Consider the following 13,650-nt stretch of genomic DNA (forward strand, 5'->3'; position numbering starts at 1 on the left):
TAACTGATAAAAGACTATTTATTAGGTGCACTGAAAGGAATAATATTAATATACATCATCTGTGCACAAGGTAGGGCCTTAAAAACATCAGCCAATCGTTTACGCAATGATCGCGTAAACGATTGGCCCTCTGGCTTGTCAATCACTGCCGTGACGTTCCTTGTGAGAGACGAGCGCGGCTGCGCGCTCCAGTAACTTTCCACACTCCACAGGCGCCGCATGCAATGTTTTTGTCAGGAGACAGGAGTAACAACTGCAGATTATGAGTTACCTGCGGTGAGTCCGACATAATGAATCCACTAACACGACACAGCGAATGTCAATGGTAAACAAACACTTGTGTTCCAATACTCGTGCACGAGTTTTGGGAGGCGTTCCCTTGAACTGAGCGGTGAAGGAGGGGGGTTGTTCTTACGCATGCGCTCATTTCAAAAACTCAATCTGGTTTCTCAGTCGACGAAGATCCTCTTTAGCACCTTTAATAAAATACATTTCAATACATTTTAAAAGATAAACTAAAAGCCTGTTTTATTACGATTTTGTTGGGGCGACTGGGGACAGGTGGGGCTCGGAACCCTTCCCCACCTCCAAAGTGGGGAATGGCAGAAAAAGTTTGAGAAACACAGCTTTAAGACAAGTCATTTCACTCGGCGGCCATCTTTGAAACGCCTCTCGGGCATCCAAGTGCAGCTCCTATCTCTTTGAATGGGGAAACATCCAATTTTCTAAAGCTGTTTGCCAAGCTTTCGATTAAATATTTGAAATCACCAATAAAATGTGACAAAACTGTCTCATGAATTTTGTTTCTAAACGCTCGAATCATAACAAAAAAACGGTATTTTAAAGGCTGGCTCAACCTAATGCGCATGCGCAGTCCTAAATGCGCGTCTCTTGTGCCTCATTTCAGAGGCGCATGTCTGACTATTTCTATAGAAACCGGAGCTTCAAGTTCTATCACTGCTGAAGTGAAATAAATGCAATACTTGACTAAGACACCGATCTTTCAAAAATACATTTTCATTCAATACTTTATGTACTGCTTACAGCGTATTTTTACAAGAATAAAGTTCAACATAAGCATATATTATTTAAATACCAATGTAGCGGGTCTACGCTTTTTATGTTTTATTTCGATAAACACAACACAATATAACTTTGTGACATGAAAAGAGCTTTAACTGTTATAAAAATACAGATTTGTGAGCATTAGTAGAACTGAATGCATGACAATAAACATGAAACACACGTGACCGTTGTCATGCAGTGAAACCGGCCAATCATGAAACAGCTGTGTCGTCATCAGAACTCGTGCAGCTCCACTTGAGATGCTTCGCTGGCTGACTCAGATTGCTGCTCTCGAATCGCTCTCGCGGTACTTTGAAATCATACGTCAGTCACATGCCTTCAGCGCCAGCTCAAGTCGGACAAAAGTACTAACCGGAATGCACTGCTTCAAGTCAGCTGCCGATCGGTCTGCGCAGCGCCGCATGAGCTCGAACACGCCTTATGGTTACCTCATACTCATCACCAGAGAAGCGGAAGCGGCGTCGGCGGCATAATAAAAGTTCTGCTGCTCGTGAGGTGCGTGTTGCGCAATCGCTCCAGTGGCCTCGCTCAGCTCCCACAACACTCGGCTCTGCTCTGCTTCATACTACAGTAATAATTGCAACCATGAACATGATTTCTTCCCGTGTCCTATCTTTATTCTTTTGCACCGTCCGTTGAGGTGGAGACCACATGTCCCAAGATTCCGCGCTCAAACTTCATCATCAAGCTACGCCTTTGTTTTGAATAGGCCTCTAGCAGACAATTCTTACATACTGCACCTTTAAAGATGACATGTTTGTAATGTAAAAAAATGGGTATTTTGCAAACCAAATTTATCATCTTTTATTAATGTCATGAAACAATTTATATACAAATTTTCTGTTAATGTTATTTTACTAATGTGATGTTAACACATTTAAGTGACAATCACGACAACCATATTGTAGTTTCACGAAGTGCAGAAAAAGTTTATGAAATGTAAATTAGTTTGAAAGTTATCGAGCCCTTCACCCTTTGACACTCATGAGCCTAAAAATGGAATTGTGCATAGGGATAATCACTTCTAAATGTAATATCCTCAGAAAAAAAAAAATAGATACTGTGAAACTTTGAATTGTTTAATAAAAATAATGCACAATAAATTTTACAGTCAGATTGTTTACATGTGTCCTTTTTTGGTACAATCTGAACGAAGGCAACAAAACAACAGTCCATGAGTGTCCATTAGCTCAGTTGAGTTTCCTGATGACTCTATTTATGTCCTCAGCTCTGGGTCCAGGGTCTCCAACATCTTTCATTAATCCAACTTTGTCTCTAGCAGCATGTCTTGGTACTGACAAATGGAACGGCAAAAGGAAGTTGTTTGTCACCCTGAAGTTCTTTCCGGCAGAATAGATCTCATGTATAAGGTCCTCCAAACAGATGATCCCGTATTGTCCTTGAGACACAAACAAAAGAAACCCATTCAGATTACATGTATAATTGTCATTAAGAACACTTTGACAATCATGCCATTACAAAATATCTAAGAATTTATTTTGCCACTGTGTCTTTCAAACTCATGTAAAGACTCCATTTACAAGTGAGTAAAACAGCTTTGCAGTCACATAATATACACTATATTGCCAAAAGTTTTGGGACGCCTGCCTTTACGTGCACATGAACTTTAATGACACACCATTCTTAATCCGTAGGGTTTAATATGGAGTTGGCCCAGCCTTTGCAGCTATAACAGCCTCTTCTAGGAAGGCTTTCCACAAGGTTTAGGAGTGAGTTTATGGGAATTTTTGACCATAAACTCGCTTATCTGTGTCTTTATTCCACTAACAGTTGACCGTGGAATATTTAGTAGTGAGGAAATGTCATGAATAGACTTACTGCAATGGTGGTAACCTATCACGGTACCACGCTTGAATTCATTGAGCTCCTGAGAGCGACCCATTCTTTCACAAATGATTGTAGAAGCAGTCTGCATGCCTAGGTGCTTGATTTTATACACCTTTGGACATGGAAGTGTTTGGAACACATGAATTCAATGATTTGGAGGGGTATCCCAATACTTTTGGCAATATAGTTTGCCCCATATTTAAAAAAAAAAAAAAAAAAAAAAAAAAAAAAAAGCTCTTTGCAAAATATTACACATTTACTTTTCCTTCATAAAGTTCCAGCATTTTACTGAATTAAATATATCTACCACATTAATAACTCACCAAGATGCTGCTCTATGAGTGTATTGTCAGTCAGAGGAGTCTTTCTCTTATTAATCCTTGTCTGACCTCTTTTTAATATGAGCTCACGGACAGATTTCAAGTTGGGATACCTGTTAAGAGATCACAACAATAAATCAAACCAGTAAAAATCAATTACAGAAATACAGCAGTTTAAATCCAAAATTTGCCAAAATATGCTAAGGGGTAAGACTTTAAAAAGTGATTTTTACAACAGGATAAGGGATGGGCATTTTTCCAAAATATTGTATTCTAATATTTGGCCTCATAAAAAAATGAATATTCAAAATATTTGTTAAATGACGTTACGAGAAAGACGCTGTTTTTTTAATTCATCAAGATTTTGTAACCATTTCTAAACAAGCTTACGATCAGGCAATATACACAACAAGCTTACATTATATTTTAAGGTTTTCTTTTAGTTAAAAAAAGGATTAAACAATATGTGCAAACAAAAAATATAAAGAACAAAAGCATTTAAGCTCAAGCAGCGCAAACGGGAAAAACGCTAATAAAGCAGACAGCGGCAGTTATCTTACAGAATGTACATGTACACTCAAGTCAGTATATGGTTATCATGTTTATTGTTTCACATATTCATGTTGAGAAAAAAAATAAGCTATGCTGACAGACATTGCAGAAGACTCAAAGATAACAGCTAAGTTTCTAACAGCCGCACTTTGTGTTTTCGTAAATAGGTCTCCCTCGATGAAAAGGAAGCTTATGTCTCGAGATCATTTTGCTATCATATAAGTTATCTTCTCTGCTCACATGGGGTACAGCTGCGTTTACCGGTGGTGAATGCAGTGATGGACAGCTGTCTTTCCTCATTCTACAGTTGTTTTGGTTTCATGTGCTTTCTCAATATGGTGGTGATATTATGATAACTCCGTTTTAGAGATGGTACTGAAATTTTGAAAATGTGATGATACCCACATTTCTGTAGTACCGATAGTACCAAGAACCCGGGTATATTCGGTACCCACTGATAGGGCGGTGGAATTTACGTGAATATGACACAAGTGAAGTACAAAGCTTTGTTTACAAAAGAAATAATAGGTTAGCAATTAAATGTGAAATCGCAGCCATGGAAACATTTTGGTTCATTCCGAATGAGAGAGGTACAAGAGTCCATAAACTTAAACTATGTATTCTATTTTGCGAATCGCGATCTGGTCACCCAATTAGCAGAGAATTTAACAATATTCCATTGGTTATTCCACTGAACATGGAATCTGTTTCTTTTCCCAAATCTTCACTCACACAGGGGATTATAAACGTTTCTTTCGTTCGCATTTAGGCCTATTATAGGCTATTCGCATTCTTTACTGTGGTAAAGCAGAAAAAACACTAAGACAGAAACCTTTTTGCTTGTGCGTCAATTTCTATTTAACACCGTTTGTGCTTGTTATTACACTTTATAAGGCGTCATGTTTATTTGTATATAGTGCATTTCACACATGCTGGTGATTTTTACTTTTTCCTCTGGCAGCGCTAAATCAAACATAGCATGAATGTCTTGCCCCTGCGGAGGATAAAACTTGCTCTTCAGACCTTTTACAACAAGTGTCAGTTGCTTGTAACATCAGAAGATAACATGAAGATATTATTAAAGAGAAATGGTCTCTTTCCTGCTCGTGTCCCTATCCCTCTCAAAGCGCAGAGCGGTATAGGCTATATCAAAAACTATAGAATAACGGGACTTTGGCTATATGATGACACATCTTTGTGTGGAAATAAAAAATGAATGTTTTTTTTAATAATAACTTATTATTTAGGTTAGCATTATTTACCAATATTTTTTTTTCATAGTTTTACAGGCTGTAGTGTGTCATTTCACTGACTGGATAGCTAAAATAAACATGCACGTCAGTTACCCCTGTTGAAAAAAACCCAGCATACGCTGGTAAGGTTGGTTTTAAAGCTGCTATGCTGGTTTGAGCTGGTTTATGCTGGTCCAGGACCAGCTTAGGATCAGCATGGACCAGCATAGGACCACTTGACCAGCATAAAGCAGCTCAAAACAGCATACCAGTTTCAAAACCTACCTTATCAGTATATGCTCGTTTTTTCAACAGTACAAAATGGATGTTTGAGCATTTTTTTTTTTTTTATACATTTCAAAATTTATTTCATTGAGGTATATACAAACACGCACACACGCTCCAATGTTTAAAATAAAATAAAATGTAATGTTTTTAAAATTGGCTATATAAAATAGTTCCAACAGATTTTGCTGTGATACTGAAATTAGTACAGAGAACCATCAAAATTTTCATGGTATCGGTACAGACTACTGGAATTTTGGTACCGTGACAACACTACTTGGTTTCATTAATTAATTTGATCCAAAATAATTCCATTTAGTAAGATTATCATCATCTATAATTAATTCCAACCTTCGCGAGGTAGAGCAGATGACAACATTGTGACTTTCAAATACAATAAACTTGTTAAAAATGCTTCACAGTGCCACCTAGTGCATTTAGTTTTAGTGCTTAGGATTTATCATGGATTCACTGCATTTACTGCCAGCAAAGCAACAGAGAAAAATTTGAATAGTATTTTTATTTTTCGATTATTAATTACAGATATTACAGAATATTCAACTATGTGTGCACACCCCTAACCAGGATCAGCATTTTCATGGGTTTAAATAAAAGATTTGTGAAATAAGAGACAATAAAAATAACTTTGTGCATAACTTTTATAGAAAATATAAAAAATAAATAAATTCTAAAGTCAACAATGGAATTTGACAAGCCAAACAAGTCAGTCTCCGAATAACGTGATTTAAGCCATAAAATAAACTTAATTCTGTAAAATAAGTATAATGAACTATGGAAAAAGCATTTTGAACATCTCCACATTTTGTAATTACCCCAAAAATCAAACATGGTTCACCCCTAATGCATGTTATCACATCAGTCAAAAACTTGGGCTGGCTGTCGGTTGGAATATCACATCATCAATGTCTGTCAAAAAATAATGTGCACAAAACTCTAGGGAGGACATGCATTACCTGGAAAACCCACACTAACTACCAAATATTTTGACTAAATCATCGCTTTCCAAGATGAGGGACAGATGAGTCCATGTAGTCTTCCAATTTGACTCCAATTTGGCTTAAACTTACAGTCTGGAGAAGTTTAAGCTAGCTGGCAAAAGTCAGAGACAATCTGCAGATTTTGGGCAGTTGAAGTTTGAACTATTTAGAGAAATAAGAAAGAATACACACACACATACATTATATACATATATATATATATATATATATACGTTTTCAAATGTTTTGCATTTCCTAGAAACAAAATGTTTGTTTCTGTGCAAGTTTGTTGTATTCGGAATGATTAAAGTCTTGTAGTGTTTGATCCTTAGTCATTTAGTTTATGAAGTTTAGTCGTTTAGTGTTTATTCTGTATGATATATACAGAAATATATGATGCCTAGTGTTTTGAAGTCATCATGAAATTCAAACCGACAATTAATAAATATTTAAAGGAATATTGCAGCATTATAAATTATTTATCCATGCACTACTGTTGTCACAAGTACCGACTTCGGTTCCAAGACAGTACTGAAATTGAGCGCCGTTGAGTGGATTCATAAACACCTCTGATTGGCCACTGTGTTCACGCGCTCATCAGATATGTCTGTGATTGGCTACAATGACCATGCTTGCATGTTGTGAATAGACATCAATGATGTTCTTCAGCGAGTGCTTACACAGATACACACTGGAGCATTTGAAAACAGACTTCTTTCAGCAGTCCGGTCCCGCTCAAAGACTTCAGTGTGCTTTCAAATGCTCCTGTGTGTTGATCATGGTAGCCAATCACAAAACAATGGCCAATCAGGCGTTTACCAATGTTCCAGCGCTCAATTTTTAAAATTTCAGTAACAACTTGCTACCAAAATTGGTACTTTTGACAACACTACCATGAACATCATTATGTGAGAACTCAAATGCCCTTGTAATCTTTAAATCTTCAAAATAACTTCCCCTCCCTCTTGCAGCGACATCACTTCTCTTCTCTGATGATGCGCTTACTGGCGTGAGGGCGGGACAGCCTGTCACTCAAATCAGATCATAGAAATAGCAAACCACAACCATCCAATCAATTCCTTATGGACCAAATCAAGTCCCACTCTTCCTTTTTTCTTGGTTGTGAAGCCGCTTCAATTATATATAAACATCAGAATAGGGAAGAAAACAATCACAACTTCAGTTTCATGTCGACTTTAAATGATGTAGAGCTTTCAAGCCTTTAGTCATTATGAGCAAAAGCAGGAGCCTTATGATTACTCACCCCCAAGCAACATAAGGTTCTACAGTCTTAAGCATTTGTATAGAAGTCTTGTTGACTTTCACAAAGGTGCCACTGAAGATCTTTCTCAGCCTCAGCATCTGAATGACCTTCATCACTTTGGGGCTTACACCTTTGATCCTAGAAGCAATCATAAAGAAAAAATTAAACCCTTAAACAACCAAGCAGATGTGGAACAATACATAATTGGCAACATCAATCTTTAAGGGATAGTTCACCAAAAACAAAAATTCTTTCATCATTTACACAACCTCATGTCGTTTCAAACCTGTATGAGTTTGTATATTCTGTAGAACACAAAATGTATTTAGAGGGCCAATGTTGTTGTTTTTTTGTCAGGTTTGAAATGGCATGAGGGTGAGTCAATGATTTTCATTTATTTTTTTAGGTGATCTATACTAATGTCAATGTGAAATGATGAATAGGTAGAAATTACTCTCTGATGCGGACAGCAAACACAAGACCGTGCTTCGCTGGCGGCATGGGCGGCGGAGGTCTTTGTTTGAGTCTGTTGAGTCGTGTCTCATCTCGATGCTTCCTCCTACTGTTTTTCAAGAACTCTTCCAGACGTTTAAACTTTAAGGGGGCTCCTTTTTGGACCTGGTGAAGTTGACAATTTCAGTTTTGTTCTAAAGGTAATATTGGACTATTGACAAAAACTTTGGTTACAACGGAGGAATTCTTACTTTTCTCTTCTGCTGTAATGCAAGTTTGGCTTGAGTTGCTTTGATAGCCTGGTACGCCTTGCGTTTCTTGAGAAGATTCTCAGGAACAAGCTTGATTACTTTCTCGGTTCTGAATAAAAGACAATATGAATAAATATTAGAAATTTTAAAATAGAAATTAAATAGAAATAGAATTTTCTCTTGCATAAAAACACATTCTTGAAATCACTACTAAACTTCTTTCACATGGAATCATTATTTCTTCTAACCTTTGAAATAGAAGAAAAAGTGCTGTAATCCTCTATAATTTGATAGAGGATCTTAATCTTACAGAGAACCCTTGTATTTTGTTACAATGCTTGTCTGTTGAAGAAATGTTCTATGTTGTACCAGGCCATTTGTGGATTCTTTTTGTTCAATAAAGTTCTTGCAAAAAAAAAAGTATCTACACATTACAGTACGGTACAGCACAGTATCTACAATCTGTCCTAAAGACCAGGGGCCGTATTCACAAAACATTTTATCTTACCACTAAGATTTACATTTACATTTATGCATTTGGTAGAGCCAGATGCTTTTATCCAAAGCGACTTGCATTGCATTATCGAACCCATGACCTTGGCATTGCTAGTGCCATGCTCTAAACACTGAGCTACAGGAAGAGTTCTCCTAAATAGCAGTAAAAGTTCTTAGCTAAGTGTTTTCTCTTAAAACCTATTCACAAAGCTGCTGAGACAAACTTTTTTTATTTTTAGACAAAGGAATAGAGAGAAGTCTTAAAGGGTTAGTTCACCCAAAAAGGAACATTATGTCATTAATGACTCACCCTCATGTCGTTCCACACCCGTAAGACCTTCGTTCATCTTTGGAACACAGTTTAAGATATTTTAGATTTAGTCAGAGAGCTTTCTGTCCCTCCATTGAAAATGTAGGTACGGTTTACTGTCCATGTCCAGAAAAGTAATAAAAACATCAACAAAGTAGTCCATGTGATATCAGTGGGTTAGTTAGAAGCTTTTGAAGCATCGAAAATACATTTTGATCCAAAAATAACAAAAACTATGACTTTATTCAGCATTGTATTCTCTTCCGGGTCTGTTGTCAATCCGGTTCATGACTCCGCAGTGAACTAAGAGCGATGGAAGAAGCTCCTACAAAGCAGCAACCGCTGTCATGGATTGACAACAGACCCAGAAGAGAAGACAATGCTGAATAAAGTCGTCATTTTTGGACCAAAATGTATTTTCGATGCTTCAAAATCTTCTAACTAACCCACTGATGTCACATGGACGACTTTGATGATGTTTTTATTACCTTTCTGGACATGGACAGTAAACCGTACCTACATTTTCAATGGAGGGACAGAAAGCTCTCGGACTAAATCTAAAATATCTTAAACTGTGTTCCGAAGATGAACGGAGGTCTTACGGGTGTGGAACGACATGAGGGTGAGTCATTAATTTTTGGGTAAACTAACCCTTTAAGCTAAGGGTAAGGGCTGAGTTGACCTCGTTGCTATGGAGTATACACACAGTGATTGGCTGATGAGGGAGGAGTCAACGATTTAAAGGTGCCCAAGAATGCTTTTTCACGAGATGTAATATAAGTCTAAGGTGTCCCCTGACTGTGTCTTAAGTTTCAGCTCAAAATACCCCATAGATGTTTTTTTAATTATTTTTTTTAACTGCCTATTTTGAGGCATCATTAACAATGCACTGATTTACACTCTGCGCCGCCCCCTTAAATCGCGTGCTCCCTGCCACACGAGCTCTCGACTATATTACAGCGCATTTACAAAGTTCACACAGCTAATATAACCCTCAAATGGATTTTTACAAGATGTTCGTCATGCATGCTGTATTCATGCTTCGAATTATGTGAGTGAAGTATTTATTTGGATGTTAAAGTTTTATTATGAGTGAATTTGAGGCTGTCCTCCGTGGCTAACGGCTAATGCTACACTGTTGGAGAGATTTATAAAGAATGAAGTTGTGTTTATGCATTAAACAGACTGCAAGTGTTTAAAAAATGAAAATAGCGACGGCTCTTGTCTCCGTGAATACAGTAAGAAACGATGGTAACTTTAACCACATTTAACAGTACATTAGCAACATGCTAACAAAACATTTAGAAAGACAATTTACAAATATCACTAAAAATATGATGATATCATGGATCATGTCAGTTATTATTGTTCCATCTGCCATTTTTTGCTATTGTCCTTGCTTACCTAGTCTGATGATTCAGCTGTGTGCAGCTCCAGACGTTAACTGGTTGCCCTTGTGTAATGCCTTTCATAATGTTGGGAACATGGGCTGGCATATGCAAATATTGGGGCGTACACCCCAACTGTTATGTAACATTCGCCTGTTCTTCGGAGGTCGTTTAAACAAATGAGATTTATATAAGAAGGAGGAAACAATGGAGTTTGAGACTCACTGTATGTCTTTTCCATGTACTGAACTCTTGTTATTTAACTATGCCAAGGTAAATTCAATTTTTTAATCTAGGGCACCTTAAATCATAGAAATATTGTAGAATGAGGTGTCATGTTTCCATATTAAAATAAAGTTTTTAAAATACAAATGTTGCCCTATTCAAATAAATATTTTTAATAAAAATGTTGCCATATTCAAATAAAGGTTTTAAAATGAAGGCTAAGTGTCACTAATTAAACTAGTATATACAGTTAATTGTCCGCATCTCAAGAGAATGCGGAATTCAAGTGAAATTATGTTTGGGAGGAACACAATCTTTCTAATCAGCTCGAGAGGAGGAATATAAACACAGACGAGAGCCGACTCGCCTAGTTACTGCGACAGTTTTCTGCATCGCTCCTCACTCTCGGCTGGGGATACGGGGAGAACTTTGGGTTTGGGCTAAATTCCAAGCTCGGAGCCTTGGTTAGCACACCAAATACGCTTAATTCTATATTCAATCATTTGTAAATGTGAACTCATGAAAACCACTGCCACAGGTATAGTCCATCGGACAATATTATTTTTTTGTTAAAGATTTTTGTCGCCTCATTGTAAATTCAAATCTATAAACCAAAATGTATTGCATTTATAAAAGAAAAAGTTCAGCACCCAAGGCTTTATCGCTATTGCCTCAATGGTGTACAGTGTCTTTAGGTGGATTAGCACTGTTTGTGATTTGGTCTTAGTGATTTAGGAGTCCTCTTGACTACTCCTAACGTTTCACAGATTAAGTTTTAATGCTAAAATGCTTTGTGAAATACTCTTAGAGGAAAAATTTAGAACTAAAATTAGGACTGACACGCCATTATTTTAGGCAATTTAAGAGCTACTTTCAGCCTTAAGATGTTTTGTGAATACGGCCCCAGCTATGTACATCATATGTCAGACGCTCCATGTGAAAACAATCCTGCTTAATCCTCTTTATACAATATCGTGTCAACCGTAAAAATAATTGTAACTAAAAATTAATAACATTATAAGGATACTAAAACTGAAAAAAATATGAATAATAGTTTAGATGTTTATCTCGGATTGTTTAAGATTAAGTCAAGTTTAATACGTACCTAGATTCTGCCATCGTGTTTTCTGTGACAGTTTCCTGTCGCACGCCGATGACGTTTTATTTTCGCCGGTCCTTTTTGCAATACTGCCGCCTTTCCCTTTGGAGTGACTATTACACATTTCACTCACTAGGATCAGTTTCTCACGCTCACGTTCATCACCATGTGACTACTTCACCGATATAGATTTAAAATGCGTAGAAATGCTGTGCATTTTAACAAAAATAATATGTTATGATAACGTCACACTCAATAAAATTATCTATTATTTCTTTAGCACTCTTTTAATGAAGGCTGTGAAAAATGTAAAAGGTAGCCTACATCTTTTGAAAAATACTTATTATAAAATTTTTTTATAATATGTTACACTTTTTTCAGGATTCTTTGATGAATAAAAGTTAAATAACAGCATTTATTTAAAATATAAATATTTTATAAAGTTTGGGGTCTGTAATTTTTTTTCTTTTTTTTTTAAGAAATAAATACTTTTATTCAGCAAGGATGTTTTAAATTGATAAAAAGTGATAAAGATTTATATTGTTGGAAAAAGATTTCTATTTTGAATAAAAGCTGTTTTTTTTCTTCATCAAAAATTATCACAGGTTATAAAGACATTAAGCAGCACAACTGTTTCTAACATTGATAATAAATCATCATATTAGAATGATTTCTGAAGGATCATGTGACACTGAAGACTGGAGTATTGCTGAAAATTCAGCTTTGATCACATGAATAAATTATTAAAATAGAAAAATATTATTTAAAATTGTAATATTTCACAATAGTACCGTTTTTTCTGTATTTTTATAATAATAAATAATGGTAGCCTTGATCAGCATAAGATTCTTCTTTCAAAAACATTAAAAATAGTAATTTGTCCAAACCTTTGACCGGTATTGTATATGAATATATGTAGAGGGGAGGGGTCCCAGAACTGACCCTTCAGGTACCCCCGTGACTAGTGCTTGTTTGAAAGACCTACCTGTGAGATTCACACCAGCAATTACAGTTCCTGTGATGCCCTGCGACGAGAGCATGGACAAAAGTATTGGATGGCTAACGGTGTCAATCCAGTTGCGCCAGTCTGTGGAAAGATGGAAAAAATAAATATATATATATACAGGTGCTGGTCATATAATTAGAATATCGTGAAAAAGTTCATTTTTTTATTGTAAATTATTTAAGACTTTCATTTATACTAGATTCTCTACATGTAAAGTAAAACATTTCAAAAGATTTTTTTTTTTTTTAAATTTGTTGATTAGAGCATACAGCTAATGAAAGTCCAAAATCCAGTATCTCAAAATATTAGAATATTTACATTTGAGTTTCATTAAATGAGCATCCCTACAGTGTAAATTCCAAGTATCTCTTGTTCTTTGAAACCACACTAATGGGGAAGACTGCTGACTTGGCAATGGTCCAGGAGACGATCATTGACAGCCTCCACAAAGAGAGTGAGTCACAGATGGTCATTACTGAATGTGGTGGCTGTTTACAGAGTGATGTATCAAAGCATATTAAATGCAAAGTTGACTAGAAGGAAGAAATTGGGTAGGCAAAGGTGCACAAGCAACAGGGATGACCACAAGCTTGAGAATACTGACAAGTAAAGCTGAATCAATTCTGAAACAGAAACAACGTCAGAAGCATCTTACCTGGGCTAAGGAGAAAAAGAACTGGACCGTGAACAGTGGTCGAAAGTCCTCTTTTCAGATAAAAGTAAAATTTTGCATTTCATGTTGAAACCATGGTCCCAGAGTCTGAAGGAAGACTGGAGAGGCACAGAATCCAAGCTGCTTGATGTCTAGTGTGAAGTTTCTTAAGTTAGTAATGATTTG

At 36.4% G+C, this 13,650-nt stretch overlaps 1 protein-coding gene across 1 annotated transcript; it reads right to left on the reverse strand.

Annotated features, from left to right (window-relative positions):
* Window positions 1-1,906: 1,906 nt before the first annotated feature.
* On the reverse strand, window positions 1,907-11,879 carry LOC137019103 (large ribosomal subunit protein uL30-like). Its single transcript, XM_067384158.1, has 6 exons — window positions 11,813-11,879; window positions 8,290-8,398; window positions 8,040-8,203; window positions 7,586-7,723; window positions 3,258-3,367; window positions 1,907-2,485 (listed from the first exon to the last, which is right to left on the reverse strand). Exons 1-6 carry the CDS (start codon window positions 11,824-11,826, stop codon window positions 2,277-2,279), a joined length of 744 nt encoding a protein of 247 aa, XP_067240259.1. The 5' UTR covers window positions 11,827-11,879; the 3' UTR covers window positions 1,907-2,276.
* Between the last annotated feature and the right edge of the window lie 1,771 nt (window positions 11,880-13,650).

This window comes from Chanodichthys erythropterus, chromosome 4 (genome assembly GCF_024489055.1).
Source record: "Chanodichthys erythropterus isolate Z2021 chromosome 4, ASM2448905v1, whole genome shotgun sequence".
Taxonomy (NCBI): Eukaryota; Metazoa; Chordata; class Actinopteri; order Cypriniformes; family Xenocyprididae; genus Chanodichthys; species Chanodichthys erythropterus.